Source organism: Zonotrichia albicollis, chromosome 22 (genome assembly GCF_047830755.1).
Source record: "Zonotrichia albicollis isolate bZonAlb1 chromosome 22, bZonAlb1.hap1, whole genome shotgun sequence".
NCBI classification, from domain to species: Eukaryota; Metazoa; Chordata; class Aves; order Passeriformes; family Passerellidae; genus Zonotrichia; species Zonotrichia albicollis.
Genome location: NC_133840.1, coordinates 3,032,501 through 3,050,390, shown reverse-complemented (window position 1 = coordinate 3,050,390; position 17,890 = coordinate 3,032,501). Strand labels below are relative to the sequence as shown.

At 38.9% G+C, this 17,890-nt stretch overlaps 1 protein-coding gene across 1 annotated transcript in view; it reads right to left on the bottom strand.

The window, feature by feature from the left end:
* Positions 1 to 17,890, bottom strand: part of TEX14 (testis expressed 14, intercellular bridge forming factor) — a 44,513-nt gene that overhangs the window by 14,618 nt on the left and 12,005 nt on the right. Inside the window, exons 5-17 of the mRNA XM_074557059.1 lie at positions 16,245 to 16,381; positions 14,902 to 14,983; positions 12,359 to 12,489; positions 11,445 to 11,558; positions 9,088 to 9,211; positions 8,189 to 8,367; positions 6,467 to 6,618; positions 5,552 to 5,742; positions 5,258 to 5,399; positions 4,042 to 4,967; positions 3,249 to 3,346; positions 1,468 to 1,547; positions 36 to 293 (exon numbers count right to left, since the gene is read on the bottom strand). Coding sequence (XP_074413160.1) covers positions 36 to 293; positions 1,468 to 1,547; positions 3,249 to 3,346; positions 4,042 to 4,967; positions 5,258 to 5,399; positions 5,552 to 5,742; positions 6,467 to 6,618; positions 8,189 to 8,367; positions 9,088 to 9,211; positions 11,445 to 11,558; positions 12,359 to 12,489; positions 14,902 to 14,983; positions 16,245 to 16,381 — 2,614 coding nt within the window. The remainder of the gene's footprint in view (positions 1 to 35; positions 294 to 1,467; positions 1,548 to 3,248; positions 3,347 to 4,041; positions 4,968 to 5,257; positions 5,400 to 5,551; positions 5,743 to 6,466; positions 6,619 to 8,188; positions 8,368 to 9,087; positions 9,212 to 11,444; positions 11,559 to 12,358; positions 12,490 to 14,901; positions 14,984 to 16,244; positions 16,382 to 17,890) is intronic.

Below are 17,890 nucleotides of genomic sequence, written 5' to 3'. Positions count from 1 at the left end.
ATGGAAACGGGACAGAAAGAGAGCAGAGCGTTTACCTGCGGTGGGAGCCCTGGGCGCAGGCTCCGGGTCGCTGTCCCCAGAGTCGCTTCTGCCCTCGCTGTCCCAGGGCTCGGCAGCCTGGCCCGGCTGCCACCCCCAGCCCGGCTGGGCTCTGCGGGCTCCAGCAGGGCCATCCCGGGGCAGCTCCCTGACGCTCTCAGCTTCGCTCTCAGACGTGCACTCACTGCTGGGGTGGGGACAGCTGAGCCCCAGCTGGCCCGAGGCCACTCTCCTGGCCATCTGCTTCACTTCAACTACACAAAAAAAACCACCCAAAATTACCACTTCACACCCCGGAATCTGGAGCTTCAGAGCATCCCCTGCACTTCACTGTGCCCGCAGTGTGGAAATTTGGAAAACTGGCATTTGGAAACGCAAAGGTTAGAGGTGGCAGCACCACAACCTCTGTCATGAAGTGCTAAACATTTCATTTTATTTTAAATAAAATAAAGGTTTTTAAATTTTAAAGCCTGCACAAAAATGATATGGACAAGTCTCCACAGGAACGGGTTTTGTTGGCTGGATTCTCCGTTATCCATGCCCGTGCTGCCATCCACTGGGCACTGCCATCCCTGCCCCTCCTGAATCCTCACCCTGCCCAAAACCAGGCTGGAAATCCCTCCAGTTCCAGAAACCAAACCACCCCAACGTGCCTGCGATTATTCTGTGCCCAGAATGTGCAAGACACAGGATCCCACTCACTTGGATTCCCTCCAAGAACAACCTCACAGAGCTCCAGCAATTAAAGCACAGAGACCTTTCCTTGTGTGCTGAGTTTAATGCTCTGCACTGCAGCAAGATGTCTGCTATTAATGCTGGTTTAACACTGATTTAACACTGATTTAATATTGATTTAACACTGATTTGACACTGATTTGGCACTGACTTAACATTGATTTAACATTGATTTGACACTGATTTAACACTGATTTGACACTGATCTGACACTGATTTGACACTGATCTGACACTGATTTGGCACTGACTTAACACTGATTTAACACTGGTTTAACATTGATTTAACACTGATTTAACATTGATTTAATACTGATTTGACACTGACTTAACATTGATTTAATAATGATTTAACACTGATTTGACACTGATGTGACAATGACTTACTGACTTAATATTGATTTAACACTGATTTGACACTGACTTAACATTGATTTAACACTGATTTAACATTGATTTAACACTGATTTAACACTGACTTAACACTGATTTAACAGATTTGACACTGATTTGACACTGATTTAATATTGATTTAACACTGATTTAATAATGATTTAACACTGATTTGACACTGATGTTTTAACACTTACTTACTGACTTAACATTGATTTAACACTGATTTGACACTGATTTAACACTGATTTAGCATTGATTTAACACTGATTTAACACCGATTTAACACCGATTTACTCACTCCTCCATCCTGACTGCACCACCCTCCTCTTCTCGCTGCTTTTTTTGCTGCAGAATTCCACCCTTGGCTTTGAGTGGCACCTGCAAGAAATGATTGTGAAATGCACAAACTATTTTAGAGCCTGAGCATATTGTGTCAAGTATTCCCCAGCCAGGAAAAGGCTCCAAGTTGTTTTAACATCAATTAGAGCACGTGTGCCTCTCAGCCTTTTAACAACCCAGCAGAACCAGCAGATTGAGCTGCCAGGAGCTTGGAAAGCACAGATAATAATTATTTAGGTTTATTCCAGATTAACCAGACAAGCTGTACATGTCAGAGCAGAGCTGCAGCATCCAAAAACCACACCATGGGTGATTGTGGGGATTGTTTTATTGAGGGGATCACAATTTCACACCTGGACACTGATTCTCCAACCAGAGTTCACTCCCTGACCTCCACTGACCATCAAATATTTCTGTTCTGTTCTTTACCAACAGGTATTTCTGATCCAAAATGAACCATGGATTAATTTAAAACTGCACAGTTTTCCTGATTTGACCTTCCCTGACCATGGAATATTTCTGTTCTAATATTTCTGTTCTGTTCTTTACCAACAGGTTTTTCTGATCCAAAATGGACCATGGAGTAATTTAAAACTGCACAGTTTTCCTGATTTGACCTTCCCTGACCATCAAATATTTCTGTTCTAATATTTCTGTTCTAACCTTTTCCAACAGGTTTTTCTGATCCAAATGGATCATGGATTAGTTTAAAAACTGCAGTTTTCCTGATTTGACCTTGCCTGACCATGGAATATTTCTGTTCTGTTCTTTACCAATAGGTTTTTCTGATCCAAATGGATCATGGATTAATTTAAAACTGCAGTTTTCCTGATTTGACCTTGCCTGACGATGGAATATTTCTGTTCTAATATTTCTGTTCTGTTCTTTACCAACAGGTATTTCTGATCCAAATGGATCATGGATTAATTTTAAAACTGCAGCAGTTTTCCTGATTTGGTCTTCCCTGACCATGGAATATTTCTGTTCTAATATTTCTGTTCTGTTCTTTACCAACAGGTATTTCTGATCCAAAATGGATCATGGATTAATTTAAAACTGCACAGTTTTCCTGATTTGACTTCCCTGACCATGGAATATTTCTGTTCTGTTCTTTACCAACAGGTATTTCTGATCCAAAATGGATCATGGATTAATTTAAAACTGCACAGTTTTCCTGATTTGACTTCCCTGACCATGGAATATTTCTGTTCTGTTCTTTACCAACAGGTATTTCTGATCCAAAATGGATCATGGATTCATTTAAAACTGCTGTAATTTTTTTCTGATTTGACCAAACATTGAAAGAAGTGTCTGTCCCCCTCTTTCCAACACGAATCTGCACAAATTTTGCCAGCTAATTTCAACATGTGCTGCTTAAAATCACAGAGAAATGTCACTAAAAAGCATTTCTGCTGGGAATTGAAGGAGGCTGTGCCCAGAGAGGAGAACCACCTTCATTAACACCTCCCCACATCGCTCTCCTTAGGCCCTGGTACATTTTGGACCACTGACCTCCATCCCAGAGGATGTGAAATCATTTTTACCAGCTCTCTTTAGCACAAAGTGCCCTGTCACAGCAGCTCTGCAGCTGACAGTGACTCACAGCAGGCTCCTCTCTGCACAGATGGCTTTTGCCTTCCTGAGGAACATTTAATGCCAGCCTTGATCCTGATGTGCCTCTCTCTCTCTGCAGATGAATCTGTCAGAATTAACTCTTGTACGAATAAGATCAAAACTCACCCCTTCTCCCTCCTTGCTGCAGGATGTGAATCAGCTCCTCTCTGGCACTGCAGGTTGAACTTTTGCTGGCTCCTTGCAGACACGTGTGGGAGGAAATGCTGAAAGGAGTCCAACAAGCAGTGATTCAGCACACACTGGGCACTCTGCTAATTACTGCTAATTACTGCCTGAGCTGGCTGGGATGCAGCCTCAGAACAGGACAGCACCAACTTTAATCCCTGAGTTTTATTTTAGGTTTATTTTAGGATGACAACTCCAGCAGAATATAAATATAAAATATAAATCCAGCTCTGCCCTGCATTTATAGCAGTTTCAGGTGCAGGCAGGCAGTGAAAACATGGAACTTCCAGGGGGATGAGTGGACCTGAATGAGTCAAGATTATCCTGACAGGAGAGATGTAATTGGATTTCTCTCTTTCTCTTTGGTCCATGTATTTAATAATGAAAGTGATCCAGAAGCCCTTCCCAATAACAGCTTAGGCCTCAACACAAACAGAAATATTTCTCCACTGAGAGAAGAGGAGAAAGAGGAGAAAATTTCTCCTTTTCCCTGAGATTCCCATCTCCATTTCAGTGCAGGATTTGGATTCTAACCCCACCCTGAGCCCCTGGATCAGTGCAGTCCTGGGAGGACTGGAGAGAAAGGGGAAATAACACAATTGCACTGCTGAGCTGCCTTCATTCCTGCATTTAAAGCACATTTGAAAGGACAGATTCATCCCTCCTCCTGGACACCACCCATCTCTGCTAAGGATCACAGAAATGATAACCAGGCCCTTGCTCAACACTTTACCTCCTGGTTTGGGCTCCCTTCACCATCCAGCCCCACGCTGCAGCCCGGGTCACGATGGGCGGCTGCAATTTTGCTCTTCCATTTCTCATTCTGCATTGCCTCTCTGTCCTTGGCTGTCTTGGGAACAGCCTGGGAGCTGTCTCTGCCTGGTGCCTGACACGTTACTGGAGGTGGAATGTAATCCCTGGATGGCGGAGCCACAGCCTGGTGTAAAAAAATATCAACTCCAGAAAGAGCCTCGTTGGTGTTGTGGGAAGCAGCACCAGAGCCATCCCAGTGTCTTCCTTTAGAATTTCCCTTGGGGAGCAGATTCATCCTGAGCTCCTGGAGCAGCCTGCTCTGCTTTGCCTGGGCCTTCAGCCTGTCCAGCTCCTGCTCAGTCCTGCTCAGGGAGTGCCCAGCCTGCTGCAGCATGCTCTGCATGATCTTCAGGTTCAGCACGCACTTGCTGATGTGCTGCTCGCTCCGGGAGGAGCTGCTCAGCCTGCTGCCAGCATCTCCCCTCATCTGGGACAGCCCAGGGGCTTCTCTCACCCTTTCCTCTTCCTCCTCCTCATCTTCCTCTCCCTCCTCCTCCTCCTCCTCCTCTCCAGTGAAGCCTGTGCTGGATGCTGAGGACTCCTCTTCCTCCTCAGCCTCCCACTGGCTCTGCTCTTGCTCCTGCTGCCTTTCTCCATCTTTCAGGGCCTGGCCTGACCCAGGTCCTCCTTGCAGGAAATCCTGGGGACCTTCTGGGTAACTGGCCAGGATTTCATTCATCTCAAAGCTGCACAGGCTCTCGTCCACATCACTCTCACTGCAGGGAGAGGCTGCTGGCTGCCCCTCAGAGCAGAGCCTGTCCTGCTCAGGGGGCTCTGCTGCCTCCTGCAGCACCACAGCGCTGCTCTCCTGGGGGAAAGCAGAGTCCTTGGGGGCAGCAAAACCACCTGGAAAATGCAATTGGGAACATGGAATCATTCCTCCAGAAATCCAACAATTTGCAATTCTGCTAAACTGGGAATTCAGAAATCCCACGAGCAGCGTTTGACACCTCTGCTGAAAACTCCGCCTGAGCAAAACAGATTTGGAGTCCTGAGTGTACATAAAGTGGCAGCTAAAATCCAAAACCAGCTGCTTCCTGTCTTCAACCTGCACCACAAATTCTGTGAGTGCTCCCACTTTAATTGGGATTTCTGTGAGGAACACACGAAGGAACATCCTGCCCCAGGAAACTCACCAGCCTTGCTCATCTCTCTCTCCTGGACTTCCACTGTTCTCTTCTGGAAGCTAAAAGCTGATGCCCAGCAGATGTTGACATCTGCAAGAACAGCAGATCTCTGGGCTTTGGCTATTCCACCACTTTCAGATTTAACCAAGTCCTGTAAAACAAAACAAAAAAAAAAGGAATAAAATACAATTGTATTTGACAGTTCTGTGTCTCTGCCTGCTTTTCTGAGAGCGTTGGGTCACCTCCTCTAGATTTAAGCAGAATCTGAATGGACATATCAAAGATGAGAGTGCTGGAAATCACCTTCAGGTCATTTTTGAGGATATATTGAATATCCTGGAGCTTCATGGAGCGGTTCCTCTGCTTGGGCTCCAACCCTGACTTGACAACATCATAATAGAGCAGGGGGAGCCTGACATCTGCCTGCAGCTGCTGCCCTGAAAGGATGAGCTGCTTCACAGCTGAGTCTTCCACACCTTTCCAGGGAGGGCTCTCTGCAAGACACAAGGGCAGATTTTATGTCACCAGCTGCACTTTAATGCTAATTTTTAAAAAATTACATCATTCCCTAATGTAATTAAAAAAAAAAAGTGGTAAAATAAAATGTAATAAAATAAAAAAATCACATTTTCCCTGTCCATTCAGTATTTTACAATTAAAAACAAGCACTGGCATCTCCTCCCTGTCTTATTCCAACAGTGGGTGCTTTCAAGGGAGCTGACAGGAATATCCAGGGGAGAGTGACACTGCAAACAGCCCTGCTCTGGATTCTTCACTGGGATTAATTTTTAGGGTAATTGTTTCTCCCATTTCACTGTCAGAACAGTCAGAGTGAATGCAGAGCAGACATTATCTGTAATAACAGCTACAATAACACAGTAACATTAACTTATCTCCAAGTTATCACACAGATCCAAAACACAAAAGCTGCACAAGCTTGTTTTGAGCAGTGAAAAGACTTAATTGAATGTTTTGCTGTGCTGGTAGGAAGAAGAAAAATAAACAGCAGAAAAACACTTTATTTCTACAATAATTTCATCCCTTAGCCACACAATTCTAAGTTTTTTGATCGCATTTTACAGGAGCTCCCAATAATCTTTGTTATTGTCGTTAATATTTGGGGTTTTTGCCTGGTTTATTTTTTCCGGTTTATTTTTGCCTGTTTATTTTTTTTTAATTTTGCCTGGTTTATTTTTTATCCCAAAGGTGTGCTCTGACCTGTCAGGGCCTCCTGCAGCACTGCACAGAAGCTGTAAACGTCAGATTTGACCGTGCCAGGTTTGCCCAGGACGATTTCAGGGGAGCTCCAGCGGAACAGCTGGGCTGGCACAGGGATTCGGGTCAGGTCACTGTGCTCCCCACTGTCCCTGCTGCAAAAAAAGGGGAAAAACTGGAAATTAGGACATAAAACACACTCAACTGCAAGGGCTGTATGTAGGAATTAAACACCTGAGTGTGCTACAGCTTTTAGTTTAATACATCAAAGGTTCGGGGCATTAAAGACATTTACTGCAAATAGAAATGTGCAGTAAATGTATTTTGGCAAAGATTTTCTGGGGAAAGCAACACCTCCTGTAATGACTTTACAATTAAAAAAAACACCTACATTTACTATTATTATTACTATTATTATTATTATTATTATTATTATTATTATTATTATTATTATTATGTGTGCAGTAAATGCAAATAGAAATGTGCAGGAAGTGTCTTTTGGCAAAGATTTTCTGGGGAAAGCAACACCGTCTTTAACAACTTTACAATTTTAAAAAACTCCCTAAAATAATTAAAAAAGTAAAATAAAATATAAATAAAATATTATAAGAATAATGATAATAATGATAACATAATTATATAGTACTATCATTATTATAATAATGATAATAATAATAATAATATACTACTACTACTACAATTACTACTACTAAAAGTAATAAACCCTAAAAAAAGCAGAAATTTTCCCAACAGGAGCTTGCCAAACAACCCTTTACCTCTGACCACGAATAAAACACAGAAAGCTGTAAAAAACTTTATTTTCCAACGTGTCCAGGGGACAATTTCAGTAATACTGAGATGAAAAAAAATCCTTTTATCTGACTGGTGGCACTGAATTCCCATCAGTCTAAGGAGGTGCTGGATGTCCCATCCCCAATTTCAGAGCAAACCTGAGGAAATTTTTTGTGTCCTCCCCCAAGGACACGATCTGGATGGCAAAGGAGAAGAGGGAGCAGTGCAGGAAGCTGAACCCCCATTCTAAAAACCTCAAAAATCTATTTTTCACCCCATGACCAATTATTATTCCACTTCAACTCTCTTGACTTGCAATTCTTCATATAAAGTTGGTAATTTTTTTTTTTCCCCATGGTGTAAATCAAAGGCACAGGGGGGCCTTGGGATTTGTGCCAAGGTCTCTGAGCCCCTTGGCAGGGTCTCGAGTCCTCCAGGGCAGACAGAGGAATTTCTAGAGGGATTTCCAGAGGGATTTCCAGAGAATTTCCAGAGGGATTTCCAGAGGAATTTCCAGTGTTCCCACAGATTCCCTGATGGAGTTCCTCACCTCTCTATCACGTGCTCCAGGTTGCAGAGCCTGCCCTCCCCTGAGGACACGATCTGGATGGCGAGGGAGGACAGGGAGCGGTGCAGGAAGCTGAACCCCCATTCTAAAAAACCCCAAAAATCTCTATTTCACCCCGCGACCAACCAACTTTTATTCTGCTTAAACTCTCGACTTGTAAATCCTCAAATAAAGTCGGTAATTTTGTTTTTCCATGGTGTGAATCAAAGGCACGGGGGGGCCTTGGGCTCTGTGCTCTGAGACCCCAGGGCAGCCGGAGGAATTTGCAGAGGAATTTCCAGAGGAATTTGCAGAGAATTTCCAGAGGAATTTCCTGGGTTCTGACACAACCCCAGTTTCAGAGCATCCCTGATGGAGTTCCTCACCTCTCGATCATGTGCTCCAGGTTGCAGAGCTTGCCCTCTCCCGAGGACACGATCTGGATGGCGAGGGAGGACAGGGAGCGGTGCAGGAAGCCGCGGGAGTGCAGGAACCTCAGCGCATCCAGGATCTGCAGCAGGATGTGCAGCAGCGTCTCCGTCTGCAGCACTGGGAACTCTGCTCGCTGCAAAAACAACCCCAAAATCACCAAATCTGCAGGGCAGGCGGGAAAACGTGAGCTGAGGGGAAGTCACTGTTGGTTATTGTGGGTATGGTTTGGTGGAGAAGGCAGCAAATGAAATTTATAGGAGGAAAAAGGAAATTTATTTTTTGTTCTTGATGCTAAACCAAGTAACAACATCTTAAAAATAAGAGAAAAATATTAAACGACAACAATAAAGCACAGATTTAATTTTTTTTAAATTGACTAAATTTTTAAAAACATTTATCAAATTTAATTTTTTTTAACTTAATTTTTTAAATTTAAATTTAATTTTTCAGTTTTAAAACTGGATTAAAACTTTTTAAACTGATTAAATTTAAATTTTTAAATCTGTTAGTCTTAATTTTTTTTTCATTTTTAAAAATAGATTAATTTACAAAACGATTACAGTTAAATTTTTAATTCAAATTTTTAACGTTATATTTTATTTTTCAATTTTTAAAAATGGATTAAATTTTAATTGATTAAATTTTAAAAATATTTAAATTTTTGAGCAATTTTTAAAAAATATTGATTAAATTTAAATTTTTTAAAAATTAATTACATTTTTAAACTAATTTTAAAAATAAGTAATGTAACCACAAACTCAGATACACACTGAGGATTTTGCCTTCTCAGGGAAAGATGTTAGTCACTAAACTTCTGGTGAATTCTTATTTAAAATCCAAGCACTGCAGTTACCCTTTCATGGAGGATGCTGTAGAGAGAGCCAAAGTGAACCCTCTCATAGACCAGGCGGGTTCTGTCCAGGTCACAGGACAGACAGACAGACATCAGCTGCAGCAGGTGAGGGTGCCGCAGTTTGCTGCACAGGGAGAGCAAAAATCAAATTTACCAGACAAATCTGAGATGAGAACAAGGAAAATCCTGCCCTGCTGAGTGCTTTTATCAATATGACACGAATGTTGGAATATATTTTAGTGTAAATGTATTTTTTTATACTGAAATATTTGATTTCTGATCTGGGGAAGATGTGCAACCCCAGGGTAACACTGCTGAGAGGTAAATCCCGTTCTTCCCAGGTAAATCCCATTCCCCAAGGTAAATCCTATTCTTCCCTAGGTAACTCCCATTCTTCCCTAGGTAAATCCCATTCCTCCCAGGTAAATCCCGTTCTTCCCAGGTAAATCCCATTTCCCCCAAGGTAAATCCCATTCTTCCCTAGGTAAATCCCATTCCCACAAGGTAAATTCCATTCCTCCCATGCAAATACCATTCCTCTCAGGTAAATCCCATTCCTCTCAGGTAAATCTCATTCTTCCTTACATAAATCCCATTCCCCCCAGGTAAATCCCATTTCCCTCAAGGTAAATCCCAATCCCACAAAGTAAACCCCATTCCCCTGAGGTAAATCCCATTCCCCCGAGGTAAATGCCACTCTTCCCAGGTAAATCCCATTCTTCCCCAGGTAAATCCCATTCCCACAAGGTAAATCCCATTCTCCTGAGGTAAATCCCATTCCCCCAGGATAAATGCCATTCCCCCCAGGTAAATCCCACTCTTCCCAGGTAAATCCCATTTCCCCCCCAGGTAAATCCCATTCCCCCAAGGTAAATCCCATTCTTCCTCAGGTAACTCCCATTCTTCCCTAGGTAAATCCCATTCCTCCCAGGTAAATCCCATTCTTCTTTAGGTAAATCCCATTTCCTCAAGGCAAATCCCATTTTTCTCTAGGTAAATCTCATTCCCCCCAGGTAAATCCCATTCCTCCCAGGTAAATTCCATTCCTCTCAGGTAAATCCCATTTCTCCCTATGTAAATCCTATTCTTCCTTATGTAAATCCCATTCTTCCTTAGCTAAATCCCATTCTTCCTTATGTAAATCCCATTTTCCCCAGGTAAATCCCATTCCCCCAAGGTAAATCCCATTTCCCTCAAGGTAAATTCCATTCCTCCCATGCAAATCCCATTCCTCTCAGGTAAATCCCATTCCTCCCTATGTAAATCTCATTCTTCCTTAGGTAAATCCCATTCCCCCCAGGTAAATCCCATTCTCCCAAGGTAAATCCCATTCCCCCAAGATAAACCCCATTCTTCTCTAGGTAAACCTCATTTCCCCCCAGGTAAATCCCATCCCTCCCAGGTAAATCCCATTCCTCTCAGGTAAATCCCATTCTTCCTTATGTAAATACCATTCCTCTCAGGTAAATCCCATTCCTCCTTAGGTAAATCCCATTCCCCCCAAGTAAATCCCATTCCCCCAGGATAAACGCCATTCCCCCCAGGTAAATCCCACTCTTCCCAGGTAAATCCCATTTCCCCCAGGTAAATCCCATTCTTCCTTATGTAAATCCCATTCCCCCCAAGTAAATCCCATTCTCCCAAAGTAAATCCCATTCTTCCCCAGGTAAATCCCATTCCCACAAGGTAAATTCCATTCCTCCCATGCAAACCCCATTCCTCTCAGGTAAATCCCATTCCTCCCTATGTAAATCTCATTCTTCCTTAGGTAAATCCCATTCCCCCCAGGTAAATCCCATTCCCCCCAAGTAAATCCCATTCTTCCTTATGTAAATCCCATTCCCCCAAAGTAAATCCCATTTCCCTCAAGGTAAATCCCATTCCCCTGAGGTAAATCCCATTCTCCCAAGGTAAATCCCATTCCCACAAAGTAAATCCCATTCCCATAAGGTAAATTCCATTCCTCCCATGCAAATATCATTCCTCTCAGGTAAATACCATTCCCCCCAGGTAAATCCCATTCCCCTGAGGTAAATCCCATTCCCCCAGGATAAACGCCATTCCCCCCAGGTAAATCCCATTCCCCCAAAGTAAATCCCATTCTTCCTTATGTAAATCCCATTCCCCCCAGGTAAATCCCATTCCCCCAAAGTAAATCCCATTTCCCTCAAGGTAAATCCCACTCCCACAAAGTAAATCCCATTCCCCCAAGTAAATCCCATTCCCCCAAAGTAAATCCCATTCCCCCAAAGTAAATCCCATTCTTCCTTATGTAAATCCCATTCCCCCCAGGATAAATCCCATTCCCCCCAGGTAAATCCCACTCTTCCCAGGTAAATCCCATTCCCCCACCCCACCTGCTGTGCTGCTGCTCAGCCAGGAGCAGGTCAGCCAGGCGCAGTTTCCAGCTGTTCTGCTGGGGCTGGAAGCTCAGCTCCTTCACTGTCACCCTGCTGCCTCCCCACATCAGGCTGCAAAGAAAAACAGCAATTTGCACCAGCCGTGTTTTCCCTGTTTTTTTTTTTGTTGTTGTTTTTTTTTTGTTTTGTTTTGTTTTGTTTTTTGGGGTTTTTTTTTCCCAGTTATATGGTTATTTTTTGTGGTGCTCTGGTGCTGCCTCCCACTGTCAGGAATTTAAAATTTTGCTCTTTTTAAACTGCCAATAAATAAATAAACTCATCCTGCTGAAGGCTGATGGAGCAGGAAAGGTTCCCTGCCCAAAATTCCACTCCTCCCACAAGGAATTCCCTTCACCAAAGGTGACACAAATCAGAGTTTTGGGGAGATTCAATCACCAATTAAATCAATTGAGAGACAACCACTTCCTTAACACACAGTAATTAGAAAACACCATATTGTTGTAATTATTACCAATAATTACAAGATTTTAAATGACTGCTCAGCCTGCCCTTGCAACTCTCATTTCAGCACAGGTTAAGCAGAGGAAATCCTGGACAAAGATTTACAAGGATGAAATGCTGAACAACACAATCTGTGCCACCCTAAACGCATTTCCTACCACAAAAAAAAAGATCAATACTGAACCACTGCCATCAGTAATCAGCCTTAATTGGGTTAATATTGCTTGTGGGCTGCTTTTGGCCTCTGAGCCATCAGTCTGACTCAGATATCAATCAATAAACAGCAGCAAACAAGGAAATAAACACAGAACAAACAGGGGAAATCACCCAAACAAACCGCTGGTACAACAAATTTGCTTTGCAGACACAAAGAGGGGATAAAAAAAAAAAAACTCTTTAATTCCACTTACTTGGTCATGATCATGTAGGGCCCCACGGGGTAGGAAAATGCCGGCTCATCATCAGCCTGGACCACATCCCTGTCCCCAATAATGGGCAGGGAGGCCAGGTAGGCCAGGTGGCCACTGCCTGCCAGGTGGAACTGGAAATGCAGGAAAATAAAACAGCAAAATAAAACAGCAAAATAAAACAGAAAAATGCAACAGCAAAATGCAACAGTTCCTGTTGGGAAGGATGGAAGTTCCACAAGAAAGCAGATCCAGCCCTCAGGAAATGCCACAGGTGATTTTAATAGGAATTTCTGCTGGTCTAAACCCAACCAGGCACCAAAGGCCTGAATATTTGGGCTCTTCATGGGGTTTTTTTCCCCCCTCATCTTTTCAGCAGAAATAAGAATGCCATAAAAGTTAAAAAGAAAAATGCGCTAAAAGTTAAAATAAGAAGGCATGAAAAGTAAAAATAAAAATGCACTAAAAGTAGGAAGGAAGAATGCACTAAAAGTTAAAAAGAAGAATGCACTAAAAGTTAAAAGGTTGAAAATAAGAATGCACTAAAAGTTAAAAAGCAAAAAATAAGAATGCATGAAAAGTAAAAATAAAAATGCACTAAAAGTAGGAAAGAAGAATGCACTAAAAGTTAAAAATAAGAATGCACTAAAAGTTAAAAGGTTGAAAATAAGAATGCACTAAAAGTTAAAAAGAAAAATGCAGTAAAAGTGAAAAAGAAGAATGCACTAAAAGTTAAAAAGCAAAAAATAAGAATGCGTGAAAAGTAAAAATAAAAATGCACTAAAAGTAGGAAAGAAGAATGCACTAAAAGTTAAAAAGAAGAATGCACTAAAAGTAAAAAATAAGAATGAAGTAAAAGTTAAAGGTTGAAAATAAGAATGCACTAAAAGTTAAAAAGAAAAATGCAGTAAAAGTTAAAAAGAAGAATGCACTAAAAGTTAAAAAGCAAAAAATAAGAATGCATGAAAAGTAAAAATAAAAATGCACTAAAAGTAGGAAAGAAGAATGCACTAAAAGTTAAAAATAAGAATGAAGTAAAAGTAAAAAATAAGAATGAAGTAAAAGTTAAAACGTTGAAAAGAAGAATGTAGTAAAAGTTAAAAGGTTGAAAATAAGAATGCACTACAAGTTAAAAAGAAAAATGCAGTAAAAGTGAAAAAGAAGAATGCGCTAAAAGTTAAAAAGCAAAAAATAAGAATGCACTAAAAGTTGAAAAGAAGAATGCACTAAAAGTTAAAAAGCAAAAAATAAGAATGCATGAAAAGTAAAAATAAAAATGCACTAAAAGTAGGAAAGAAGAATGCACTAAAAGTTAAAAAGAAGAATGCACTAAAAGTTAAAAGGTTGAAAATAAGAATGCACTAAAAGTTAAAAAGAAAAATGCAGTAAAAGTTAAAAAGAAGAATGCGCTAAAAGTTAAAAAGCAAAAAATAAGAATGCATGAAAAGTAAAAATGCACTAAAAGTAGGAAAGAAGAATGCACTAAAAGTTAAAAATAAGAATGCACTAAAAGTTAAAAAGCAAAAAATAAGAACGCGCTAAAACTTAAAAAGTTGAAAAGAAAAATGCACTAAAAGTTAAAAAAGCTGAGAAGAAGAATGTACTAAAAGTTAAAATTAAGAATTCATTAAAAGTTGAAAAGAAGAATGCACTGAAAGTAAAAATAAGAATGCAGTAAAAGTTAAAAACAAGTATGCATTAAAAGTTAAAAAGCTGAAAATAAGAATGCACTAAAAGTTAAAAAGTTGAAGAGAAGAATGTACTGAAAGTTAGAAAGCTAAAGAGTGCACTAAAAGTAAAAATAAGAATTCATTAAAAGTTAAAAACAAGAATGCAGTAAAAGTTAAAACGTTGAAAATAAGAATGCACTGAAAGTTAAAAATAATGCAGTAAAAGTTAAAACGTTGAAAATAAGAATGCACTAGAAGTTAAAAAGGTGAAAATAAAAATGCACTAAAAGTTAAAAATAAGAATACACTAAAAGTTAAAAGATTGAAAATAACGGACTACAAATTAAAAATAAGGATGCACTAAAAGCTAAAAAGTTGAAAATAAGAATGCACTAGCAGTTAAAAATAATGCAGTAAAAGCTAAAACATTGAAAATAAGAATGTACTAAAAGTTAAAAATAATGCAGTAAAAGTTAAAACGTTGAAAATAAGAATGCAGTAAAAGCTAAAAAGGTGAAAATAAAAATGCACTAAAAGTTAAAAATAAGAATACACTAAAAGTTAAAAGATTGAAAATAATGGACTACAAATTAAAAATTAGGATGCACTAAAAGCTAAAAAGTTGAAAATAAGAATGCACTAGCAGTAAAAGCTAAAACATTGAAAATAAGAATGCACTGAAAGTTAAAAATAATGCAGTAAAAGCTAAAACACTGAAAATAAGAACGCCCTAACAGTTAAAAATAAGAATACACTAGAAGTTAAAAATAAGAATAGATTAAAAATTTAAAATAGCACAGATAATGACTGTGAGGAAGAGCAGATTCCGGGGAAAATGTTCCAGTTTCAGGAGGAAATCCCTCCCACAGCACTCACCTTGCCAAAGCCAAAGCTGAAAATGTTCTTGGCCACGCTGGCTCGTCCCTTCAGCAACTTCCCCAGAGGAGCCTCAGCACTGCTGAACACCAAAACCAAAAATAACAACAGCAATTCATTCACTCCAAGGCTTGGATACAGAGAGAAAAGGGAAAAAAAGCAGAATTTCTGCCAGAACCCTGCATTTGACTGGGCCCACAAATACCATGGGGGTGTTAAAATTCTAAATTATTCCGCAGCTCATTAAAACTTTTTATTATATTTATATAATTAAAAGGGGTTTTAAAAGTATTTATTTATTTACATATTTGTTTATTTATTTATTTGAAGCAATATAACCAATAAATACACATATACACACACTGCATATCCTGCAGTGTGTGTATATGTACATTTATTTTTGTATATGTTTATATGTATATTTTTATTTTTCCCAACATTATCTGACACAAAAAACTCCTGAAACAGTTGGGAACACCCCCCAAAACCTTTTGTAGTGATCTTAAAAAGTCAAAAACCAAACTTCTTCCTGCTACTACTTTAATGCTACTGAAATCCAGTGCTTTTAATGCTGGTTTCAAGGGTTTAATTAATAAACAGATATATTAATTAATAGATATATTATATATATCATATATTGCTTATGACATGTCATATATTACATATTATATATTATATATTATATATTTATTATATATTATATATTATATATTACATATTACATATTACATACTATATATTATATACTACATAGTATATATTATATATTATGTATTATATACTATATATTATATATTATATATTATATATCACGTATTATGTAATATATATTATACATTACATATTATATATTACATATTACATATTATATATCATATTTATATTATATTTTATATATCATATTTATATTATATATTATACATAATACATAAAATATTTTAATTTTTATATATTTTTTATTAATATATATATGTTGAATTAATATACAGATATTTACACCTATCAAGTTTCTATTTAGAGCTGTGACAACAGAAATAAAATTAATCACAGTGGACTTAAATTTGCTATTGTCAGAAAGATATAAGAACCTGCTAATATTAAATAGTAATATATGTAAAAATGTAAATATTTTATAAAATATAGAAAAATAAATACGCCTATAGATACATATAATATAAAACAAATATATAAAATCTATAATATTGAAAACTAAATAAATATAAATACAAATAAATTTCTATATCATTTATTTCTATATATTTTATATAGAATATATTTTCATATATATATATAAATATCTTAATTTAAAAATAGCAGAAAATGGAAGTAAAATATTTTTTTACCCTTGGACAAGGCCACCAAACCTCGAGGGGCTGCAGATCAAGGCCTTTGAGGAGCCAAATTTCCTGAGCAGATCAGAGGGAAGGTTCCAAAGGGCAGCCTGCATGTGCAGGGTGCACTGCTGGATAAATTCCAGCATCTGGGCAGGAAAAACAATAAAAATAGAGAGCTTCAGAAGAAAAAGAACCATTTGAAATTCATAAATCTGGATTACTGGAAGAAATAACTGGTTACTTGCAATATCAAAATGGGAATTTTGAGAAAAGCATTAACAGAAATTCAATTTGATGAAAATGGAAGAAAAGCTGACCTCAAACAGGTGACAAAATTTGAAATTTCACCCAGTTAGAATTGGAAATATCACAGAGAAAATGTCAATATAAGACATGAAATATCATGATGGACACAGTGTTGTTTTTAAGGTAGAAAGGGAAGTTTATTTTCTGACTCCAATATTTACAGATTTCCAAAAGTGACCGTGGATTGCAGGGTGAAATGACAATGACACTGCACAAAAGAACAAATTTCTATCAAATTTCTCTTCCTCCATAAAAGAGGAATGCAAATGTAAAGTTATGTAAATGTAAAACAATTAGTGAATAAATATTTAATATAAAACAATAAGTTATTTACAGAAAGTGCGGGAGAAAGTTCGTTACAAGAACATAAACATCAAAAAGCTTAAAAAATCTTTTAAAAATCAGAACAATAATTGTCATTTCAGGTTCCTTTTTTAGAGGAGGATTGTGATAATGGAGGAGTTTGAAATGAATACTGCAGCAAGGAATGAGCGTCCACAGCAATACCTGAGTGTGAAAATGGAAAAGAGGAGTTTGAAATCAATATTGCAGCCAAGAATCAGCTTCCACAGGAATACCTGAGTTTTGTGATAAAGGGGAAGAATTTGAAATTTGAAATCAATATTGCAGCCAAGAATGAGTTTCCATAGCAGTACCTGAGTGTTGTGATAAAGGAGGAGTTAGAAATGAATATTGAATATTATTGAGCATCCACAGCCACACCTGAGCATTGTGCTAATGGGGAAGAGGAGTTTGAAATGAATATTCCAGCCAGGAACGAGCATCCACAGCCATACCTGAGTGTTGTGATAATGGGGAAGAGGAGTTTGAAATGAATATTCCAGCCAGGAACGAGCATCCACAGCCATACCTGAGTATTGTGATAAAGGGGAAGAGTTTGAAATTCATATTGCAGCCAAAAATCAGCTTCCACAGCAGTACCTGAGTGTTGTGATAAAGGGGAAAAGGAGTTTTAAATGAACATTCCAGCCAGGAATGAGCACCTACAGCCACACCTGAGGATTGTGATAATGGGGAAGAGTTTGAAATGAATATTCCAGTCAAGAATGAGCTTCCACAGAAATACCTGAGTGTGAAAATGGAGGAGTTTGAAATGAATATTGCAGCCAGGAATGAACTTCCACAGCCATACGTGAGTGTTGTGATAAAGGAGGAGTTAGAAATGAATATTGAATATTATTGAGCATCCACAGCCACACCTGAGCGTTGTGATAAAGGAGGAGTTAGAAATGAACATTCCAGCCAGGAATCAGCTTCCATAGCAATACCTGAGCGTTGTGATAAAGGAGGAGTTAGAAATGAATATTGCAGCCATGAATTAACTTCCA